Source organism: Brachionichthys hirsutus, unplaced genomic scaffold (genome assembly GCF_040956055.1).
Source record: "Brachionichthys hirsutus isolate HB-005 unplaced genomic scaffold, CSIRO-AGI_Bhir_v1 contig_202, whole genome shotgun sequence".
NCBI lineage: Eukaryota > Metazoa > Chordata > Actinopteri > Lophiiformes > Brachionichthyidae > Brachionichthys > Brachionichthys hirsutus.
Window position 1 is genome coordinate 540,701 of NW_027180319.1, and position 24,762 is coordinate 565,462.

General features: G+C 39.4%; 2 protein-coding genes across 2 annotated transcripts; both read right to left on the bottom strand.

Annotated features, from left to right (window-relative positions):
- Positions 1 to 1,165: 1,165 nt before the first annotated feature.
- LOC137912615 (pyruvate dehydrogenase phosphatase regulatory subunit, mitochondrial-like) lies at positions 1,166 to 8,922 on the bottom strand. The gene is made up of 17 exons (XM_068756753.1): positions 8,672 to 8,922; positions 8,450 to 8,583; positions 8,030 to 8,111; positions 7,422 to 7,585; positions 7,113 to 7,234; positions 6,897 to 7,014; positions 6,410 to 6,559; positions 4,656 to 4,848; positions 4,305 to 4,429; positions 4,041 to 4,196; positions 3,748 to 3,881; positions 3,316 to 3,464; positions 3,124 to 3,236; positions 2,604 to 2,698; positions 2,384 to 2,473; positions 2,068 to 2,250; positions 1,166 to 1,574 (listed from the first exon to the last, which is right to left on the bottom strand). Exons 1-17 carry the CDS (start codon positions 8,920 to 8,922, stop codon positions 1,167 to 1,169), a joined length of 2,667 nt encoding a protein of 888 aa, XP_068612854.1. The 3' UTR covers position 1,166.
- A 2,373-nt stretch (positions 8,923 to 11,295) lies between these two features.
- LOC137912636 (prepronociceptin-like) lies at positions 11,296 to 13,440 on the bottom strand. The gene is made up of 2 exons (XM_068756773.1): positions 13,321 to 13,440; positions 11,296 to 11,904 (listed from the first exon to the last, which is right to left on the bottom strand). The coding sequence occupies exons 1-2, from the start codon at positions 13,438 to 13,440 to the stop codon at positions 11,296 to 11,298; spliced, it is 729 nt and encodes a 242-aa protein (XP_068612874.1).
- Between the last annotated feature and the right edge of the window lie 11,322 nt (positions 13,441 to 24,762).

Below are 24,762 nucleotides of genomic sequence, written 5' to 3' on the forward strand. Positions count from 1 at the left end.
ACATTTGAGATTATGCACAAAAAAAATACAAGTCAAAACTACACCAGAGTACAGATAATTCAGTCAATGACTGGAAACAAGCCCAGGTCTGAAAATAGAGCTTTTATACAAAATATACATCACTTTATTTCAAATAGAAATGAAGTCCCTCCTTTATACAAACACGTCAACTCTGGATCAGACGAATAATCAATGGGAGATATGATCCAGTCGCAAAATTCCCAGTCTTCCTTCAGCATTCGCTAAACACTCAGGAATGCATCAATCTGGGCATCAAGAACAATTCTACTTCAGAACAACCACAAAACACAACTGGTTTAATTGAATACATTAGAAACTCAGCTCACGGCTGAATAACAGCAGGACAGCTGAACGTTGATGATAAAGACGTTCCCAAAGGAAAAGAGTCATTTTTGCTTTGCTTTGATTTCGAGAGCCTGGAAAGTCATTTCAACATGACTCGGGAGAACTGGGCAGCGCACACAAAGTGTTACTTGTGATAATAATGGTAATGAGTTCCACAATCTTTCCACGCCTCAACACTAGAATGAGAAGGGAATTCTGTGAGGTGCTAGCCCTTCATTTTTAGAGACAATACAGCAGCGATGGTCGTCGTCGGGAGTATTGAGTATCCAAATATGGCATCACTTTTATTCTTCACGGTAGCAAATACACCATTTGTAGGATTAGTAATCTATTACATTGACTGTCGGCATTTGCGCATTAGAATTAATGCCTATTTATAGTGACTGCAGCACCACTAGAGAAGATTGTCAGTCCAGATCCTTCCTGGAAGATTTCAAGTGAACAACACAAAGAATCCTCAACACGTCGACGTTGCCCTGACGACGACACTAAACTGCAGGCTGTCCCAGTGCACAAGTCGTCAACACTGCCTGGAGTCTGATTGTGAGTGCTGAAGAAGAACTGCAGAATAATGCAGGCCCTCTGCGTTTCATACAGCTGAACGCCTCTTAAATATTGCACTTTAAAAGGAGGGAGAAACACAGTGGAAGTTAAATATTAGCGGGAAAGGAGTGATTGTGCGTAAAGCCCCCGGATTAGGAGCTAGAAAACAGGACTGCAAGGCAAGTGCAGGAGTGGATTTGGTGAACTGAAGGAGTGTCGGTCACAAGCCCGTCACCACGGCGAGGCAGTCCATTACTTTACTTGCCCTGGAGGTTGTTGAGCTCCATGTCACCCTTGCGACGCTTTTGCTGGGTGAAGAGGGAGCTGAAGGGGTAAAGTTTGGCTTTGGCTGAGTAGCGCTGGCCAGCAATGTCCAATTCGTAGTCCCCACGATTGATGAAGTCTGGAGTGATGGGTGTGGGGAGCCCCTCTGGGCTTGGTGGAGGAGACACAAAGCCAAGGCAGACGTGGCGCTCCAGAGTGTAGCTGTAGGCGCTGCTGGTGGTTGCGCCAGCTAGCTGACCGTTACAGTAGATGGGCTCGCCCCACCAGGGCCACAGATCGAGCTCTGTGTCGTGGTCCTCTAGAATCAGCATGACGAACCTGCGGAACACGCCGTCCTGACGCTGCTGCAGCAACGCCCTGCAACCGAGGAAATCTGTGTCCTGTGGGGAATGGGGGAGTTCAGAAGTGGAAATAAAGGAAGAGCAGCATCAGTTATTATGGGATGTGACCTAAAAACTATTAAAGATAAATGCTAATACTGCATAGCTCTGTTGAGGGCACCAGTAAACAACTTTTCTTTCCCTACATCTTCACAGTGCAGGTACAGATTCGGCAGGTGACTAATCATCTGAAGGGATTCTGGGAAACCGGTTCATTAATACTGCTCCGACATTCTTGCTGTGTGAAGCAGAAAGCCGACTTGACGCTTCCCCATTTTCAGAATGAACTTTACCACCGCTTGTGCGAAGCGCCACCTGTTGTGCCTGCAGGTGCAGCTTGGTGATCATTTTTCCAGCACAACACAGATGTTTCATGGTTTAGCAAAGCAGATGGCATTTTACTGATTATTATTCTACAGCCAGCCTCTCATCTTCAAAGAGCAGAAACATAATCCACACTGATATTGCAGCGATTGTTGACCGCCGGACAAACCTTGTCAAACTTCACCCTGAACTCTCGTCCACACTCCAGCGGGGTGGTGAAGGTGTTGAGGTCCTGACCCCAGAAAGCAAAGAACTTCTCGATGCGGAGGCTGCGCAGTGCGTAGTACCCTGCATTACGGATTCCATACTTCTGACCCACTGACATCACCTCGTTGTACACATGCAGAGCATACTGTCAGGAGGAGGAGTGGAAAATACTGTTTTAGACTTCATGAACTGTATTTCTGAAAATCGGTTATCAACCGTCCCGTACAATATTGATGACATTTGTATGTATTAATATGGGAGTGCAGATGTGAACCCACCTCTATAGGTATATAGAGCATGAAGCCCGGTTCCCCAGTGTGAGTCATACTCATCACTCTGATGCCGTTGGCATAGCCAACACTCATCTCCTGTGAACACAGACGGTCACTGTCAAACACTTGTGCTACTGTTAGCAACACTCAACGTACTTCAACGCATAATATCACCATTATAGGCATTATTATTGGTGAGAGTCTGCATCTAGCCTTGGTTTCCTACCTTACAGAACATGGAGGGGAAGTGGTCTGGCGTCATAGACACATACGACAGCTCAGCTAGAACGTCCGTTGCCCGGGGTCCAATCAGATTTAAAGCTGTGGGTAAAGGAGCAGAGCAATAAATGCTGCAGAAAGACCCTCGAATGAACAAAATTCAACCCGTGAGTTTTTCTTTTTACCATTTAAAGCCTAATATTAATAAAAACAAAACATAAAACTATGAATTTCCATTGAAATATAAAAAGAATATTGGGGGTCGTAAATCCTGTACAATGACACAGGTAGATTCTGGGATCAAGATCTCAAGTTTTTGTTTCATGTGTAGAACACAGAATATAGGCTGGCTGTTGCAAACCCTTCATATTACATTGTTGAGATTAATAATCCACCTGCTTGCTGACGTCAGATCCTCTCTCTTAACAGGTTTGATGCTGAACCCGTCCACCGACCCTTTAATAAGATCTGACCACTAGATGGCGACACCACTTCAGGTCCTCAGCAACATTTGTGCGTGTCCTTACCAGTGTACTTCCAGCTGACGTCCTCTAGGTGGAGGTTTGGGTCGTTCGGCATGTGTTTCTTTATCCACGACCAACAGTGCACCTGCTGGTCGGTTGGAGAAATGATGAAGAAGCTGGAAAGGAGACCAGTATGTTAGTTAAATGGTATATGTAAACAGAGGGACTAGAATTACTGTCTGTAGGGTTGCAGACCTATTCTTGCTGATGCGGACCACACTGCAGTCGTTCTCGTACCCCCCTCTCTCATTTAGCATGCCAGTGTGGACAATATGTCCAACAGGGACATCCAGGTCGTTGGCACACAGATGTTGAAGCAGGTCCAGAGCTTGGTCGTTTGCTGACTGGCATATCAGAACAGACCAGAGGGTTAGACTTCCATCACTTTAACATCACAGGCAAGCAAGTTCCTTCGTTTAAAATTTACTGCTGCATCAGTAACAAAGAACTGATACCTTCCCTGGAAAGAACCTTTTGATAATATGTTGGAATTATTTGGCAAAATACAGATCATTTTATAAACATTTTGTTTTGAAACCAATAAACTGTTACATTTGAACTCATTAGGGGAAAAGCAAGAGGAATTGCCAGTTAATTCGACTTCATAAGTGGCGCACCAAAACTTACAGTTAGTTCAAACTTGGTGAAGGAGGACATGTCAATGACACAGACGGCTTCTTTGCAGCATTTCACTTCTGCGCCAACAATGTCAAACCAATCAGGCTTGTAGAACGTCTTACTTTGGTCCAGAGAGAGCAGATCTACACTCACGTATACAGCAGAGCAGGGAAATACCAGTCAGTCGCATGCAATGAAATGTTGAGAATACTCAACTAAAGTACAGACGTTTGATTTGACTCGGCTACCTTAAATCATAAGCCAAAGTCACAAAGCTCCACCTTCTGCTTTGAAATCTGTACCTTTCCCTGTAGGAACAAAGTATTTAGGTCTTTCGAAGCCATGTTTCTCCATCCAGCGAGCTCCCTGGGTGTCTAAACGGTCATACAGCGGGCTGGTCCTCAGCTGGCGGCCAGTCTGAAAGTCCCAGCGAGGAACCTTCAGTTCAAACAGCAGAGCTGGACACAAACATACAATGACAGGACAAATGATACTGAAAAAGTCTTTATTCCTAAATCATTTGGTCACACTGGACACATCAAGTATAAAAAGAGCTCCTCACTCACGCACGACTTCCATCACTCTGTGCCTCAGGAAGGTTCTGCTGCTCTGCAGGTTGCCGAAGCGTTTGACGTCCAGTGGCCAGACGTTGGCAGTGGAGTAGCCAAAGGTTATCCACTCTGACAGGTACCTGATATCAAACCCACCAAAGATTTTGTTTGCGATTTGCACAAATACACATATTCTGCTCACAGTGCTAAACAATGGCATAAAAAAAAAAAAACTGAGGCTGGTTTATATGCACATAAAAGAGCTTCAATTGTAGAATAAAATGCAGACTCGTCTTGACAATAAATTGGTTTATCATGCGTGTCCTCACAGATCCAGAGAGGTTTTCCTCTCATTTCCGTGCTTACTTGCCAGCTCCACCAGCAAAGGCCAGGCCAGAGGAGTTCATCCCTGCCAGCACGTAGTAGCCAGAGATACCCGCCGTCTCGCCCATCAGACAGCGCATATCAGGAGTGAAGGACTCTGGACAGTTGACCAGCTGATTGATCTCTGCAGTCTCAAGTCCCGGCATTCTTCTCAGCAGGGCAGTCAACATTGGCTCTGCAGGTAAAGGACAGTAAATTTGCTATGTTAAGATATTCTCCAAAATGAATACCTGCCAGGCACACATGATTATTCAAATAATTCTGTTAAAGCGATCCCCGACTGTTTTGACAAATCAGTCTAAAAACACAAGAAGTAGTTTAATTAAGAATATTATGGTTATATTTCACTATTTATGTTTATAACCCAGATGATCAGGAATTAAAATATTAGGTTAAAAAACCCCTAATTATTGACATTTCTACACCAAACCGATTCACCGGACGTGAAACGCTTATTTATCTTTATTCACAGATGTGATCCACCAAGTGAGGAGAAAAACCTGAGACGTCCCTGTTTTTGCTTCTTATTGAAGCTTCTAGTCATTCGTGTAAACTGAGCTGGCATCGAGTCCAACCAAGTTCATTTATACCGACACAAACAACTTTGTCAAGTACAACTTATAAAATACAACCCTCAAATGCATGTCGCTTGAACAGCAAAAACAGAACTGTAACAAGTGATGTCAGCTGAGGGTGACTGTGTGTTGATGTACTTTAAAGAGATATACCGCTGTCTTCACGGCTTCATGAGCATTCTCAGATTACTTGCGTAACGTCAAGGCCAACAGTGTGCACGAGTGTCTGCAGCTATATGAGGGTAGGTGACATTCAAAAACATGCCTGTACTGAAACAACTGCTCGACCAACAAACCCAAACTGGCCCCTTTTCCTTTTGACCCATTATGCTGGCAACAAGCAAATGTTGTTCTTTACTGCAATGCATCATTATAATAACAATGTATAAGTTATAGAAAGCTGTTTTCATCTACATTTGGACTGGCTCCACATAACCCCTTTTTATAAAAAGAAATGTTGTCTGGCACAAGACCCAAAATCTCCCACAACAATGAAGGCCGACAGGGCCTTGTTCATTTCCACATAAAAAATAAAAAGATGTCCAAGGTCATCAGTACCAAAATGATATCTTTTTGGCGAGTGAAAATAAGATTGGACTAAATATAAGTCACAAATCACAATATAAAATCCAAAATGAATATTTGAAGTTAAGCGAGACAGAACCGTATATATCAGCGTGAAATAAAGATACTCAGTGTTCCAATAAATCTGTGACCTGTTCCTTTATAAAGTTTAGGATCCATTCTCCATGTTGATTGAGGTCGTCTCGTCTACAAGCAAATGGATGGGTGGACAGACAATCATTTCTAATAACGCATTAGGATTAGAGGCTGAATAATCCGCATTTAGAATAGTGATGTTAAGGAGTCAACTACAATTTGATTCCAAGAGATTCAGACCAAAACGTAGAATTAAATACTTAACTGGTGCTACACAAATCTGGAAAACATAGAATTGAGATCAGAATTCACGAGCATTTTTTTCTTCCTCAAATTGAAGTGTTTAATGGTCTCTCTCAAATGGTGAATACCAACATTTTACAACCTTGTGACAGTTTAGTTTGATCAAATATCAACTTTAAAAAACAAAACAGAAGCTAACTTCTATCACACTGTACTAAGTCTCATTTTGAAGCTAGCCTCCTCCCTCCCCTCCATTACCAAAGTGGTCCCAGTCCTCCTGCATGTTCTGGATCTCCTGCTGATTGCGGCCCTCGGTGAAGATGGGTTTGGGGTTCTTCTCAAAGCCCCCGGACAGAAGGCCTCCCTGCCACGGCCGAGCGTATATCCTGCCGTCCATATCCACCACCACTGAACACGAAACACAGCATGAGCACATCTGCCCTGTGGTTGTTTCTAATCACCCTGTTGCCTCATGTGACAGAGCAACAACAGAAATAATCACTTTGAATGTAAACAATTATTTTCATTGTCCATGTTCAGACTGTTTTACCAAAAGGACCAGGCGAGTAAATAATTTCAGTGCCAAACACTTTCAAATTAATGAACTCAATGAATCCAGGTTTGCATTTTATTCTTCTCCATCATTCTCTTGTAGCAAAATAGCAAAAGTCAATTAAGTTGCAAATGAATCACAAATCAATGATCGACACCCCCTGTAACAATAGAAAGGGTTTGATTGTAAAACCTGGAGTGTTGAGTGGAAGAGGCTCCTGGAGCGGTTTAGTGAGGAGGTAGAAGTGTTCACAGCCGTGAAGAGGAATAGACACCTTCTTCTCACTGGCCTGGCCAAGCTCATAAGCCCACTGAAGCAGAGACATGTGTCAGACTCAATCATCACAGACACCTGAGTGTGAGGCGGTATCGTGACTTGTTGTATGCCAAATCCCAACATTACTTTTACCTGTCCAGCACAGTTGATGAAGCGTTCACACTCAATGGTGCCACGGTCGGTCTCCACGGCCACCACCTGACCCCTCTCTATCAGGACCTGCTGAACGCCGGTTCGTTCTAGAATCTGAACTCCTGAATAGGATGTGAAAAACAGAGACGTAAGAGACGTCAAACGTAAAATCCTTGTTTTATTATATGTATGACGACTAAACTAAACGATGAGTTTCACATCTGGCTTATAAACCATTTTGCTGTGAAGGTTTATTTATGATCCACCAAAAAAAATAAAAAAGGACAGTTGTGAGTTTGACTCTCTCACCATGACCAGCAGCAGCCACAGCCATGGCATGGTTAACATCAGGCGGTGACACCACAGCATCGTCAGGCAGGTGGAGGGCCCCCAGCAGGTCATGAATATTAACAAGGGGGTGGAGTTTGGTCACCTCTTTTGGCTTAATGATGTTTGAACTGATTCCCATAACTCTAAGGATGGACAAAACAAGAAAGATGAGGGTAAATCAGGCTGGAGTTTATTGTACTTCATCCTAAACAACATCATGAAAACAATAAACTGTTAATCTCCTTTAGTTAGGATGTGAATGTTCAACTCAAGTATAGATGACAAGCACATATCTGTATTTAGATGTGATTTTGTACCAGTAATAAAAATATACAAAGTGTAAAAATAATCTTCCTTTTTAATATATTTAAGCTCTATACTTGGAATATGGTGCAACCACCAAGCAAAACGTTTATGTCCCTTAGTGGCCAAAATAGAGTCAAGACCTCAGTCAAGAATTTGTGGCTGGACATTAAAATTTATTCAATGTCCTTGTGAAACTTGGAGCGCGAGTTGAATTGTGATTAAAAGCTGTAGATGATGCCAAGGAACTGCGACTGAGTACTGATGAGGTTTTTGAGTCTTACTTTAGTCGGGATGCCAGGCGCTTCAGAGAGATGAAGCGATCATGATTTTGGGCCAGACACAGAGATCCCGTCTTCACGTAACCTAGAACACACAGAAAAGACACAAAAACCAAGAACTCGAGGCACCACTCAAATAAAAAGTAATGTCAAAATACTAATAATTCAAATATATTCATTTGAAGAGAATTATAAATCCAAAATAATTTGTATTCAGTGACTGTTTACTTTATTGCCTGAAATATTATCATCATAGGAAGACAAAATTATAAATTGAAGTAAACTAGATAATATAAATAAAATAAAAAGCATCTGAAAATGTTTGGAGCAAATTATACCAGCGCTATTAATACTTAGTTATATCATAAACCGTCATGAATGGGGTCAATTAAATGAGTGGAATTGTTTATCGAATGGGCTGACCTGTTTTGACTCCCGTCTCCTCCTCAAGTTGTTGGTAAAGACTGATAGAATAGTTTGCCATTTGACATTCAATGGAAATAGGCTTGGCCACACTGACAATACCAGCACACAGTCTGGTTGTTCCTGCTCCAAGTCTGCCAAGAGGATAACAGGGCAGGAAATACAGCATTGGCAGAGCAAGATGAATCCAACTATGAGTGGAAATGTATGTATTTGTCTCACCTGCCCTGCTCCAGCAGCACCACATCAGTCCAGCCCAGTTTGGCCAGGTGGTAGGCGACCGATGTCCCTACGATGCCTCCTCCACAGATCACCACACGGGCCTGGCTGGGTAATGGCAGCATCTGGGGGTCTCCGCTGACGGCCATACAATGGCCAGAGGTCAAGAAGCCTCTGTCTCTCAGTCTGTAGCTACTGGGGGGTAGCAGCAGCCTTGGGGACAGAGCCCTGGAGCGCAGCACACAGCTGCACATAGCTGTGCTTTCTGAGACCCCCCCCCCCAGACACACACACACGTTCAAGAAGTCAAGGCTACAAAATGCGAAGTCATAGCGCAAATCTTAAGTTGTAGATTTTGAAGAACGACATTTGCAGCGTTAGCGTTGTCTGTTAGCGCAGAAGCACCGCTGAGGTTATCAAGAAAAGCCACTTGTCTAGCTTTGCCTAACAATGTAAAGTATTCATATTTTCATAAACTTTTTATTTGACATAATAATAAAACTTGTTAACCTACACATTTGGGCAAAAGCGATTAAAAAAACCCATTGTCCTGTTTGTTTGTTTTTAGCTTCGAGGGTTTTAGCGACAGTAGCACTGGTAGCTAGCGAGCATAGCTTGGCCTAGTTAATGCTGATTATCTTTCGCTGTAAACAAACATCAACCTTGCTGTCTTTTTCCCTGACGTTTCTTGTTCGCAACAACTTCAAACTCACCGAATCAACCGGGTCCAGTTGTTGCGTTATTCAAAGGCTAGAGGTGAATCCCAGCAGCTCGGTGATATGACAGAAGTCTTGTTTGGCTACAGCAGGCAGTACGTCGAAACACGTCATCGACAGACACATCCGGCGGCAACTTTCAAAATAAAATCCTTCGCTAGCTATTAAAGGCCAATTAATAAAGCTATGTTTGAATTCACATTACATAGCAATGTCGCATTTACATATTTACCATTGTATTCCATTTAATTGTACATCAAATAAATGAATAAATAAATAAACATCAGGGTAGCTTTAGGTTGGCACCCAATGTCTGGTAAAAACAAAAGGTGGCTACTTTTCCTCGATGTGAGTCGGTTTTCTCGCTGTGAGTGACCAGACAAGATTACATTATAATATAATTGCTAAATTAACAATATAAAATAATGTTTCTGACTTCCAAATAAATTTGTTAAAAAGCCTGACTATGTTTTCCCATAATCCTATATAGTGGTAACATTTATAGAAAATATTATTCTTTTTTGTGTCGCAGATTTTTTCCCAGATAGTTGCTTATGTGCCATTTTAGATTACTTCTTTTATTTTATAAGGAGGGAAATTAGAATGCCTGCGATATCATTAACAGTCACATACACCCCGGACAGGACACCAGCTCATCACAGGGCCACTTTTACCCCTGTATTGCTTTATTTTTAATCTGTCAGACATGCGGGACTGACCACTGAGGGGTGCTCGGATCTGACTGGCATAGGCCTTACTGTCTTTTAACAACTGATCTACAAAAAGCAGAAATTCAAGAAACTCACCTGCATTTCTATATAATAAGAACAAAACACTTCATGACACCGAATCAGTTGCTGCATTAGAAACCACAAAGAAAAGAAAAGTAAACTATTTTTTAATGGCATATTTAAGTCCAGCTATTTACAAGTTTTCATACTGAGCACGCCATAACAAGCTGAAGAAGATAATAGCACACGCAGTTTTTACATTGTAAATCACATCAGTTTGGCAGAGATTAGTAGCATATATGCATGCATACTGAGGGTTGTGTAGTCCTTCACTTCATCTTTCTTCCTGACTCAGATGTCTTTTGACACAGACTTTTGGTTGTATTTTACATGCTTTCATTTAATTACCACAAATCATATACATTTTAGATCACTGCCCGACCCATAATGACAATTCATGAGCAAACAATGGTTTTGTCCTTTAGAAGAGAGTGGGTTATGCATTTTCTTGCCAAAAGATGGTAGTATAATAAACCCAGTGGTCCCATCAGAGAAGAACAGATTCTCACACAATTTCAAGATAAAGTACGACCACCCTTCAAAAAGAAACAAAGGTAACCACTGAACATGATTTATCACTCTTACAGACGACCCGACACAGGGCTTAATATGCAAAAATGTACAGGTGATTAGAAAAGCAATAACGCTGCCAAAGTAATCACAAATAACATTAATATGGAAAGTATATTCTATAACTGACTGCAAATCACTTTGGAACTACACTTCTAGGAATCCCCTGAATGAGAGCTCTCTTCATAGCTCTTGATGTCAAGTTCGTGGGTGTCTGAATAAATGAAGCATGACTTTTTAAACAGTGCATCCCATAAGGGCAGTGAGGTCTGACTCATAGTATCCAGAGCTGAACAGGGGGCCTGTAGTCTCACAGAACCTAAACCCTAACCCTTAAGAGGACAAACTAGTGGTCAGGGAGCCTTAAAATGGTCTGATTTTATGCAACAAGGTAAATTGTTCGTATATCAGTAAAATTGATTGATAATCTAAGAGGAAGGGTTTAGTTATATTTTATTTTTGAATTTGTTTAACTCTTGTTTGTACTCAGTAAAATAAAATCAGTGAAAATACAACAGGAACTAGTTTTATGATTTAGAGGTGCCCTCTGCTAAACTTCATTCTGTTGGGTCAGGTCCGCTGACACGCTGTTGAACTCAGTGGCCCGACTGCTCATCCCGAGGTACTGCTTCAGGAACTCACTGAACCGTTTTTGGTTGCTCCACTTGCGGGCTGACTTCCGAATGCCGATGAAGCCGCCATACCTCTTTTGGTAAGATCTTCCTGGATACAACAGCTTCCTGTAACCGTGCCTCCCTTTGACAAAGCCGCCAAACCTCTTGGAAAGCTTCAGATCGGCATCGCCCTCTCTATCAGCCCCTTTTCCTAGCCCTTCCTCATCCTCATCCTCATCCTCATCCTCAAGAGACAGGGTATTCTGATAGTTATAGGCAGTATTCAGTTGGCTGCCCCTGGTGCCCAGAGCCCCTTCATTCACACCAAGAGGCCCGGTCACATGATCGAACCGCTGCAAAGCAATTGGGAGCAGCAGACCTCCATCCAATTGTTCCTTCTCCTCAGGATAAATGGCCTCCACCTCCTCTTGAGATCTTTTCCACACGGTACCACTAAGCGAGGAAATTTGTGGGGAGAGCACCTTACGACAAAAGTCCCAGTAGGAGGATGGGGAGATGTTGTTGTGGCACTCAGCAAGACACACCTGGCAAAGACAACAAGTCGTCCTTATATATTTATTTAGGTCAGGTCAGCTCAGTCATTAAAGACTGGAAAATGGATATCATGTAGTTAGTAAATTAGTCGTTTCTTTCATCAGAATAAATGGTTTAACAAAACCTAAAATACATTATGTATACACATTCATGATTTTAAACATTCATCTAGATTCAAAGAGTATTTTCAACCAGCCCTATAGGTATATTGTAGTTTGTGACTGATGTTGGTTAAAGACAGAAAAACTTGGTGTTAATCTGAGTGTGTGGGATGTTGTTTTCCTTGGGGATTGCATTTTTTTTTTCTTAATTAAATTGAGGAAGATATAGATGTCCTTGGGGAATGTAGAAAACAATAGATGCACAAATAAATACATAAATGAAAAACCTTTATTTGTGTGGAAAGTGGAAAGACCTTAACAACAAAAATCAATATGACAGAAGGGTATTGATTTGATCTCAATGTCATTTGTCACTTATATCTTCCACTTCAGTGGCTGAGTGTGCAGATTGTTATTATGGGGGACATATCTCAAAGAATAAGTCTGAAGTCTTTTTCTATGCATGAAATGCTGCATTACTTTGAGTTCATCGGCTGTTGTTTTCATGTTCTGATCCCTTATCAATTTACAAGTAACACCCAGAAAAGTGTGATGGAAATAAGGAGCAAATTTTGATTCTTTAAAGGAGGATGTAATTCAAAAGGTTGCTGGTTGCTGGTCACATGCAACCTTTCAAATTACATCCTCCTTTGACAACTGTCTTTAAGCAACACAATGCGGTGTTTCGTGTTTGAAGTCGCGTGCTCTGCGATGTCTTTTCCTTTGAGAGACACAAACACGCCATCAAGTGAAACAACCACCAGGCAAAAGCACTGAGAGGATAAACACACATCGTTCCCCAGGAATCAATTAGGCACAACAAATTAAAAGTCACAGAGTCACAGACAGTACAGAAGGGAAGGGAGGCTGGGATGAAGATGGGGAGGTGGGGTGAGGGCGTTTCTTTTTTAAATTATAAGAGCCATGTGGAAGTTTTTAGTGTTTTGAGTTGTTTTTTTGTTTTCATTTTCATTTTTATTTCTTTTGTTTTGCTTCTGTTTGAGGGGCTATTTTGGAGTGACGGTGCAGTCCAGATTTCTTTTAGATGGAAGATTTGCCAGATTATAACTTTTAAATGAACCTTCATTTAATTTATTTTATATTATGTTATGTTTTATATTATTATTATGTTCCTCTATTGCAAAATAAAAATACAACAGCTAGATTTGCTATTGGACATTGGAAAAGCACAGACATCACTGATAACAGTCATTGTTTTTTTCAAATGTCCCATTAAGCCATTCAAATGTGGATATTTTTCATTTATTTTTTTTAATCTGGAACGTTCCAAAAATGTTTTCTCACCATGGTGTTGAAATCGAGCGGTTTGGAAAGGATGTTGCTGCAGGACAGGCAGTCTGTCCGGCAGTCAGCCTGTCCAGAATCACATAAAAAAAGGAGCAGGAGAGCCACCACAGTCCTCATGGTCCCAGCGTCGGCTGCACAACAAAGGACAGAACAAACACACAATTTCATAACAACAATTTGATACAACCTTTCTCACTTTTCACAAATTTCTTGGAAATTGTAATTTTTATGCTCAGCATATATGTAAGCCACTGTGTTGAAGAAACTGTATTTGATAAGAAATTGTATTATTAACCTAACATGTATGTTTAAAGTTATAAATGTACATATTTTAATGAAGTGCCTGTTGAAGATATAAAGCACTATACATTTATTTCCACATTACTATGACAACCATGGCAAGCACACACAAAACACACGTAATAGTCACACAAGTACGCGACACACAGATACCGGTACATGAATACTCAAGCTTTTAAGATGCATACACATATTATGTATTCTCTGTATTATGCATACAGAAATTCATTACATAGTACCTTGATTGACACACCTTTTCTGTTCTTTTAACTATAGGAAGTTATTATCTATTTATGAAACAGTAAGTAGAATTAGTTTGTCTTCCATCAAGCACTAGTTTATGACAGCTTTGATTTTTTTTAAAAATACTATAGTTGAAAGGCTGTAAAGTGTGGCAGCTTTAAAAAAATATATATATCAAAAGTATTCACTTCTCTGTCATTGAGATAAAGAAAAGAACAAATTTCTAGCCTGACAGGGATAAAATGGGTTTTTCAGTGAAGGGCACTGGAGCAGAGCAGCAATAGGCGGTGATATTGTAGAGCAGATAAGGGTGGGACAAGGCTGGCAGATGGCATTCAGATTTAGACGAACAGCTCGGGCATGTTCATTTGGCCACCATAGATCGTATCTGCCATCCTCGTCTCACTGACCCTGCCTCCAGAAATAAGCTGCCATCATTAGCGATAATACATTAAGGAGACTTCACTCCTCCTCATCTCTACTGAGCTGTGGCCATAGTGGAGATAAAACCTGAGTTCTATGCCAGACCATGTCAAACCTGATAGAGAATCCCGGTGAATGTATTGAAAATTGAGTTTCTTTCTTAGTGTCATGTATGTTCATCTTAGCATGTTGACTGGCTGAGGCTGATGAGAATGAGAATGAAATTTCTTTGGTAAGAATTAGATCATTTTATAACTAACTAGTCAAGGAGTGATTTCTAAATACATTTCTTAATTCCCTCATATATCAGACCAGTGAGGCCTTACAGTGATGACTTTCTTGACAGCCCTGAAGGCCCAATTACTCTTTAATTACCTGATTAACCCTTAAATTAACCAATTAATTAAGGGATTACTGTTTGGCACTGTGCTGAGACGCCGCTGAAGTCTCGCAGATAACAAATATATAAGATGAAAGAAACCTCTGGAGTCAGATATTTTATATCTGACTCCAAATACCAGGAGCTGGTGCTGGAAGATTAGCATTTTGCTACATAAATCCTATGGTGATTTGTTTTGTTAATACGTTCTAATACTCGAGTATTCAGACATCTCTGATAATACAACAGGAGCAAAAACATCGTACTAGATAATGTAAAAACAAATCCTCTATAATCAGTTTTTATCAATAATTACAATAATAAGCATTATACAGTTAAAAAGGTTTGTTCACATGAAGACAACATTTTTTATTTATCAGTTATTGTATTACTGTGCCCAGGGCATACAGTATGGTGATGTCATCACAATGGCATCACTTTGCTCCCTGTGTCAAGTAAAATAACACCAACTAAATTATTGGCACTGGAAACATAACACTATATCGGATGTTGCTTTTATTATTGGACAGATATGAAAAATATGATTCCTATCAAAACATATAACCGATTTAGGTGTATTTTTCATCAACATATAACTTTTGGCCTTTTATAGAAAGTAGAAATACTTTTCAAGACCCTGCAGACAATCAAAATATTAATAGCACTTCTGTGAGTGGAAATATCAGCATAGGAGATGTGGCCTGTCTTTTTTTATAACGGTATAATTCTAAATATTGTGGCACATTTGAATCTGAACCATGAGTACACGTTAACAGACAATATGAAACTGACTGTATATTCCAGTCAAAGTCTTGTCATTGCACAACTCATGACTCACTCTAAGTAAAAATATATTCAAGTTGCCTCACACCGTTATCAACTGTTTCTGCCATTATTGTCCTCCTTTATTTACATTTTCCCATCATGAACAGGAAGTACAAAATAAATTACTTCCAGCCTGGACAGCGACTTAACGCTGGATTATTCACGCTTGGATGAACGGTGCAGCACTGGACTTCCATCTTGTGCTTTTGCTCTCTTTAAAGTGTTTTTTTTAGTACGCTATGCCCCTGGGTGGCTAATTCTCTTGTATGGGTGCTTCTTATTCTGTCGTTTGGTATTTGCATCGCAAGTTCCTTCATTTCTCAATTTAAATCTAATTTAACAGTTCAATGTAGTTCAAATCCAGTCGATATTAATATCCAATTGAAATATCCAATTATTTTATTTTAATTACATTGTAACCTTTTGCTGAATCTTAATATATAAAGGTATGAAATGCGCTTAAAACAATGAAGGAGATTAAATAGTACTGGACATTATTAAACATTGTAGGATTAAATATGATATAATAATTAAAATGAGGAAGAATCACTTCTCCTGAGAAGGGCCATGGCTAACATGTAAAAATAAGTAAGTGTGTTCGTGATGTTGGTTTTGTTATTTGATGGATCAGTTTGACAGGTAATTAAATGCTATTTGCCTAGAGCCAGATTACAGGCTACTTTATCTGTCAGAAAAGCCAGTGTGATTGAAAGCTTGTCCCAAACCCACTCAAAACACATTGTGCGCTTTGTTTTAATGCTGATAGCTGGTCATTGATGTGACACATTTCAGGACACTAAATCTATACTTCCATTCAGGTTGACTGAAAATATCTAATCTATAATATCAATTGTCTGTCACTACCTACATAAACTATCTACCTCCTGATTCCTCACCACTACCATCATCTCTGCCTCTTTAAGTCTTACCCACTCACCTCTTCTTTTCTTTCCTCCTCTGTCATATTTGATGTATTTCACACATAAATGGAATAAAGCTGTAGCATGTAACATGCCGAAGAGGTCACCAGTCATGTCACAGAAATTAATATATTCACAAAATCCATTCCTAAAATACAACGGGATTGTCTGACCTGTTACTTGATACTTTCACATCTATTTTATATTTCTAGTTTTTTTTTTTTTTTTTTTACTGGGGTTAATTTTCATCAGAGAAAGCATCAGAAAAATGTCCAGACAGTAACAAAACAACTACTACAGTCATTACTTTTATTAAGTGTCATATTACATATGATACGTAATAATATATTAATATGCAATTTTATTTACGTAAACACATGTTTTAGGATATTAAGAAAAAGTCTTTAAAAAACAGTTTCAATAACCATCTAACAACATTTCTGACACCTGCATTCCATTTAGGTGGATGTAACAAATATAAATGTAAGGAATTAAAAATCTTATTGGATGACTATTGCATGTGTAAACGTGCAAAATTAGTTGCTCACTGTATATCTTTTTATTTTTGTAGAAATTGAATGGATGGATATTAGATTGCATTTGTACAGTATCTCTTTATGTGAGCTCCGTGATGTTTGAAAAAGCCATAATTTGTGATTAGGATTAATTATTTCATAGGTTTATATACTGAGTTTCTTTAATGGTGTTCAGCTATGGGAATGCTTTGTTGCAGTACAGTCAGTAGTGTGACAAATTGCATCAAATTTAGTCTGCTGTCATAATTCTATTCTAAAATATATATTTTTTTCAAATGCCAGATTACAGAGAATACAAAAAGGAGCTTGAAGGAAGATCAAAGAGGTACGAAAACAAGTTCACCAAAGTTTCCTTATCTGACTTTCCTAAACCTAAATAATCCTAAACATAACTCCTACTACCATAGACAAAAGACGAGAGAAAACAAAATAAATGCTTTGTCCCTGTTGCCTTTACAGAGCAAGTTTAATATTCTACTAAAGTTTGTGTGTATGTATCCTCATTCTTTCAACTGAAATTGGTCTCAACTGAAATTGGTCTTGGCAACAAATAAAAGACCATTCTTGAAACAAATTGAAAGCAGTGATTTTGAAGCTTACATGTAAAACAAGTGCACAGCTTTAGAGCTTCAGTCAGTCTCTGTTGGAGGCAGATATCAGCCTACAGAAGCTTAATAAAATGACTTTGGCAGGGCCTGCAGCCAATAGGGAAAAACTGGATTGAGGAAACGTGATGCATGCACCAATCAGCTATTTAAATGATAATGACTTTTTCCAGAGAATTGAATGGTGAGTAGGCAGGTGCTTTAAATGATTCTATGTGTTATCTCAAACACCATGTTGGATGTGCAGGATCATTTTCTCTGCTAAACATTAAATCTGCTTCTCAGTACAGGCTTTACTGATGTGGAGGAGAACGATCGAAAACGATATTTTGGACATGTGATTGCAGAAAAGTTTTAAATGTTTTGTGTAATCTTTTCCCTCCACTCATGTACTGGACATCTTCCTATTTTAGTCCAAATGTTAACAACAAGAGATGTAAAAATATGTTAATACATTTATTTTTCACCTTCACATTTGAAGGTTTATGCTCCAACATCTAATTTCTAACATTCTGAAGCCAATCGACAGGCGTTCATTTTTATCTTTAAAAAACTTAGATTAAAAGTTAATAATGTTTTTACCTCTGCCAAGGAGTTTATGTTTTTGACTTTTTGTTAGCATGATTATAGAAAAACTGCTGGACGGAAAAGATCTGAAGAAGGGTCTTGGTATAACTTAGATCCCATTAAATTTTGATCCGCAGTGATCCGGATACCCGTCTAGATACAAAACAAATTAAAAAATCTGGACTTTCCTAATTACTTATAAATGAGGCTTTTTTTGGGGGGGGGGGACCATTTCTTGTAAAATATGTATACAAATTATTCACCAAAAATCACAGCCAATATGCCAATCATGCAAAATCTCTTCTGGATCTGATCCAGAATGAGGTTAGGAAAAAACTATAACATTTTAACACTGAAAACCCCATTTATGGATTAAAAAATATTTTAAAAATACACATCAAGTCTGATTCACTTTTGCTTTTCATGGTTGGTGTATAAAGATACCAAGAACAATTTAGAACCTTTTAGTGATGATCCGGATCACCATGTGGCTCCAGGAATTTTATTTAATACATGCATTTGATATAGCCTTACCTCTGCCAAGTAGGTTAAGATTAACTACTGAAATAATGAGGTCTAAGTGAATATAATTTCTAAAGGTATGCTTTATTGTCATTGAATCTAAAAATGTAAATAAAATACAAATCATTTTTGGTGTAAATTCAATCACGAGGGGAATGAGCTGCTTGGAGGAGGATTGTGATCGCTGATGAATTTTTTTTTTTTTAAATGATGAACTCAACATTCAATTAAATAAATTGTCCGTCATTCATTTGTCTCAAGTTATATTGTGTAAACACCAAGTGACAGCATTTCTCTGCAAAGACAACCCTTTCAGTCAGAACTCAGGTGAGCGCAGCGCTAAATCAGGCCTTCAAGATTAATGAGTAATCAGAAAGAACGATGTTTCTCATTTCCTTCTTTACCAACACACTGAAAAAACGAACTGCATGTGTCGCCTGCAGCTCTCAGTAGTGTGGACATCCCTGCATCCTTATGCTTTTAACTCACTCAAGTGTGCAGTATTTAACCTAGGGCAAGTAGTTAATGGACATGACAGACTGTAATAGCGCTGATAGAGGCAAACCATTCATTCTATGACATCAAGCGTCAGCAGTTTGTTTGATGAGACGTCACCTTGTCTATCACTGAGGCCAACTTAAAGTATTTGATTAGTGTCGTAAGAAATCCGCTGTGCAGAGGTCAAAGGTCAGAAGGTCAGTATTGCAACAGTAGTTGCAGCGCTTAATCTGAGACCAGAAACACCTGGCATCCGCTGATGATGGGGAAATAAGGGATTCACTAGATATTACAAACATCTCATCGTTGCGTCTGATTGTTCCAGTTAATCCTATGAATATTAGAGTCTGATTACGGCTGGAAGGAAAAGCACCACTAGGAGAGAAAGTAAATGTTAAAGTATGTCCTTTCTAAAAAGGTAATTTTGACAGGTTTTTTTTTTTTTTTTTTTACAATGCATTACATTCTTCATGCCTGTTAATCAAATATTTATTATGGGAGGGGGGGGGGGGAATCCAAAGGATTTGCATCAAAGGTCAGAGGTCAAGCCTCCACCATTTCCCTCCCTTTTTCTTTTATCTTCTTACCTGTGTTGGCGTGAGATTGTAGTCGCCTCTCGGGGTCCCTCAGAAACAGGTTGGGGTTCGTCGGTGTATGTTTCCCTCCCTCGGTCTCAGTGTGGTTTTTCTGGCTTCATGGAGACTGAAGGCAGCTGCTCTTATAGAGTTCCACCCCTCCCCTCAAACCTCCTCCTCTGGTTCTCTCTCTCTCTTTCTCTCATAACTCCCTACCTTCATCACAGACAGAAAGTGATGGAGGGAGGAGAAAGAAGATGGGGGAGAGCAAGGAAATGGTGTGAAGCAGTGAGAGATGGCGAGTGAGACGTGGGGGTTAGTTAAACATATAAAAAGAAGAAGCTGGAAGGTGAAAAACAAATGGAGGAGGAGGTAGAGGGATTGCGTTAGGAGAAAGAAAATTGATTAAACATTTTGTAAAGGGTTTTAAAGGTCAGGTAAGAACAAAATAAAAAGCACAAAATTTAAATTAAAGATCTTCAGCCATGTTTCGAAAAATATATTTTAGAAATATTGTTAATGTCAAAATGTAACTGTAAGACAAAAGATATACGTTATTCTTCATTCAGTATTCTGAACATGTTTCCACATCAAACTAGTGGAAGTTTCTCTGGACCTGCGCAATCACATTTGATAAGATGTTTAAATTCATCAGCTGACCTTTATTCCATATTCAGTGTGGATTTAGAAGTGATATCCAGATCATCTTGTGATTGGTCCAGGATGTGTTTCACGAGACAAAACAAGCTAGTACATTGGTTACGTGTGTGTGTGTGTGTGTCGTACATTTGGTGAAAGTAAGAAGCTGCATGACATAGTTCATTTCTGTGTGAAGGTTGGGGAAGCTAGAATTTGTATTTCGGAAGATATGCTCTTGTCAAAATGAGCACGTTTCAGGGTCACTTAAAACCAAATGGCAGCCACAAAAATAACAAATATGTGGGGAAGGATTGTTGATGTGACACGATATAGTCTGCTCCAGACGGCCCAATGTTCCTTTTTTTTTACTGTTTCTTTAAACTAATTATAATTCATATGATAACAAAATCACATGTCGATGCTGTTAAGACAGAACGTCATTCTTACGCTTGTTTGAGGAGAGGTTGGAGGACATTTGGCTGACATTCTTCCACTGTGTTGTGGGAGTGACAGTCTGATGTCCTCCAACCTCTCTTCACTCAGCTGCAGGACTGTATTACTGTCATTTTGCTCACAGATACAAATCAGCACCGAAAAATAATAAACTCTGTATTTTGTCTGACACTAATTTCAATCCTAGAGGGCAGATTATGCTGGTAGCTATAAATCCATTGTTTTGATTGGAGATAGACATTCTGTGGGTTCTGTCATTCCTAAGAATTACTTTTATGTACCTAGACAGACTTTAAAGATGCAAAAGAGTGTCATTATTTGTGGATAACAGTAAATTCAGTATCTTAAGACAAAATATTCACTGATCTTCTGGCAAACTATATATTTAGTACAGTAGGGGTCAAAACAGACGCACACATTCACTGACATGCATGTAAAGTGTATGATTCAAACCTATGAGTAAATTAATTTACCTTATAATAAATGAACCACATTGATACACTGTATGTATAAATCATAAAAGCAGCTGTTTAAGAGCAACCCTGAAATTCACGCTTCACATCTCTGAACATTGTCATTATTGTGTATCTTTCGTCATTTCCTTTTAGTGAGCCAGATGATATAATCATTCCTATGATGCTAAATCATTAAATCTAAAACTGAGAAATATCTCATGTGTATTTGCATATTTCAATACAGCGTACTAAAAATCAAGGGCAAATAGGCAAAGCTTCCATCAATCCTAATTGAACTGATCTGGGTGAATTTGCATGGCTAGTTACCTGCATACACTGATGATAAATGTATACAACAATGTGTGCTTCTGCGTGGGTAATATTTGCATATTACGTAGAATAATATAAATGTCTCAGTCATTGTCATTTAAAATGTTGAAATCCTTGTTATCCAGCTTTGACTAAGATTTTCACTACCTCACCAGAACTCAGTTGATCACAAGATGAACAAGAAATTCTCCAGAATTAGAAAAAGTACAAATTTATGGTAAACCATGTAACACTACCCAAAATACTGTAATTAAACAATTTGACTCGTCTCAGCTCAGATCAAATAATATGGAATTAGCTCACACAAAAATCAAATTAACAGACAGCAGATAGTGCGTAATAATGAGAGCAAAGACAGAGTCATTGGATGCATATCTGCTTCAGCTCAAAGTTACACTCCATCACCAGAGACCAAATTAAATTTAGGAAACAGATCTTTGTGGCATCAGATGATCACCCACACAGTAATGACGGCTTTCAATGGTAACTTATTTTGCTTATTGCAACTCGTGCCCGCCCTTGATTACACATTCTAGTATTTTGGCAAACTGGGAAGAACAATTAAATGGTAAATGCGCAATTAGGTTGTATTGTGGAGTCAAATGGAGTTCACTGATCACTAACTGAGCCAAACAACAAAACAAAAACATTGGGCTTCTACAAACAAGACAGGCTGAAAGCAGTATAATCCAATAAAGAGAGTTAAAGAAGTGTGTGTCAAACCGTGTGAATGCCTGAGACAGAATGAGCGAGAGTGAGACACATTGCTCTGTCTGATTTCAGTGTCTGATCCATGAAGCATATTTTCCTCCAACAAATGAATCAATGTCTTCAATTAAATACTCATTAAGATTTTTCCTGGGGGAAATGGCTGATAGCTAAACAATAAATTAGATAAAACCACAATGAATGCTAATTTTGTCCCACTTCAAACCCATCGGAGGACAGAATGTAATAAAGAAGCAGAGTAGCTTTCATTTGGAAATTCTTGAGCACAGGTATTTTGCTTATATGCTGTATTATTCTGTAGCAGTTACCAGATACAGCCTGGTGATAAGCAGCCTTTTGAGATTGGTTATCCAAGCTCGCCAGTAAAACTAATAGTGAAACAGATGTCCGTTTGGAGGCTACTAGGCAAGTTCTCTTCCTGGACAAACTCTGAAACGTCTTGAATGTAGTAAAACTAGTTGAGTCATAAAATGTCTCGGCACCAACCACAATCCTGCATCTTAGAAGTTTTTTTTACCTTTTCTTTTCTTTCAGCATGTTTACCTCCTCTCCTTTGTTTCTTTCATTTTGGTAAGTGTGTGCGCGCCCACATAGACACAGAATCATGCACATGTAGTGCCTTCTTCTTCTTTGTTTCTGTCGATACTCCACTACAATGATTGCTGTCTGTCTCCACCAGGCTTATATAAACACAGGGAAGTATGAGCCTTAATCTGAATGGATGGAGGACAATTTTACGAGGATTAATTACCCTCTTGTGTGAATTGGGACAATGCCCCCTTTCACTATGGTTCATCATGGTCGTTAGACAGCTGGCCAATAGTGTACTTTCCAACATTACAATGTCATTTTTACACACATATTACAGTAAGAGAGTGTGTTGGGGACTGGTTTTGCCAGTTAAAGTTATCAATTGTTACCGCATTATGCCACTTCCTGTGATCTGTTGCCTTTGCTAATGAATATTGCCCATTTTCAATGCTGAAGTTAGTTAGTTAATAAATACAGTACTACTGTCAACACTACTGTTGTGACAGCAAAAACAGAAGTCCAGATATTTTAGAAACTCTTTCTACATTCTACTTTATGTTGTCTTTTATAAACATTATTACCACTATTGTTTTTTTTAATATCAGTCTTAGCTCATGTTTTTGTCTTTCCTCTCTTTGATTCTCATTTCATCTTCCTCTGTTTCCATCACGGGGAGGACAGAGGGAGGTTGCAGGTTTGTTGGAAGAGATAACAGGTCTTATCTTCTTCCAGCCAGATGCTGAGAGGCCTGATCCAATCGTGAGCTGTTTAAAGGAATTCATTGACTTTCAAACTAAATCCTCAATATAAAGTAGTAGAAAAACAAAGATGCTGATGGTGTGAATTGCTCTTTTTAAGCTCTGTTACGTTGAAATGGTATTTTAGTGTGTGAAATGTGGGAGAGTTTGCGCTGGGAAGCCTGTGTTCCCGGGGGGACACAGGCTTAACTTTCCCCCAAACCTTGCGGGCCCCCACACATAATTTGGTCCATGTATTAAAAATAGTTGTCCGTGATTAATCTATGAGGAGTAGTGGTAGTGGTAAGTTCTAGTAACAACTGCTATTGGCTTATGGGATATCTCAGGTGCAAGTTTATTTTATTTAAAAGAAACAAGGTACAGTTTCTCATCTGATGCACTATATCAGACACTGCATGAGAATAAACTCTGTACTCCCTAGTTTGGTTCAAGGACTGAACTATTTTTCAAATTCAATGCAAAGCAAGCTGTTGAGGTGACTGTTAACTCTGCAATGCCCTTCCACCATGAGGATACTATTTGTAACATGAAATGACTGTGATGTGCCCACTGGTCTTAGAAATAACATGGCTGCCACACTGAGAAACTAAAGTAGTAGGCCCAATGAAAGATTGCAAAATACTACAGCCAACGTTTCCTTCTCTACACTAGTTCCAAAAAACATGGAAAATCCAACAAGCCTTCCTTAGGGCCAGTGTTCTAACTTCTCTCACATTTACACCAGAGCTCACAGAGGAACCCCAATGACCCGGGAAAAACATGTCAATACACACAGAAGGTGGTGACAGCTCATTCATCTGAACAGTCAGTGACATCAAAGCCGATATGACCAGTAAGGAACCTTGCTGCCTAATCGTTATAGTCTTGACTGATGCTTGTGGTGACGATAGCCTTCGCCATTCCCTGCTTCATTTAACAGCATACGTAGAGCCTGGAGCCAATTAGGCTTTAATCCCACCTCCATCTCAATGGCTGATTTATCGGCCTGTAAAAGCCACGCCATGATGGCTACATCAGCAAGAACTCATAAGCAAATGATTGGATGAATATATTTCTCCATTGCTTTCCTGGGATGGCCTGTTGCATCTATAGGGAATTTAATGATGTCTGGTGTGGCGCTGTAAATTCAATGCAATTCACATTATTCATTG

Bases quoted from the DNA above. Each gene is read 5' to 3' on its own strand.
- LOC137912615 (XM_068756753.1), bottom strand. From the start codon at position 8,922: ATGTGCAGCTGTGTGCTGCGCTCCAGGGCTCTGTCCCCAAGGCTGCTG. The intron at 4,430-4,655 runs GTAAGCACGGAA...GTTTGATATCAG, and splicing joins TTTGCTGGTGGAGCTGGCAA to GTACCTGTCAGAGTGGATAA. The intron at 3,465-3,747 runs GTAAGTTTTGGT...CTGATATGCCAG, and splicing joins TCACCAAGTTTGAACTAACT to TCAGCAAACGACCAAGCTCT.
- LOC137912636 (XM_068756773.1), bottom strand. From the start codon at position 13,440: ATGAGGACTGTGGTGGCTCTCCTGCTCCTTTTTTTATGTGATTCTGGA. The intron at 11,905-13,320 runs GTGAGAAAACAT...TGTCTTTGCCAG, and splicing joins CGCTCGATTTCAACACCATG to GTGTGTCTTGCTGAGTGCCA.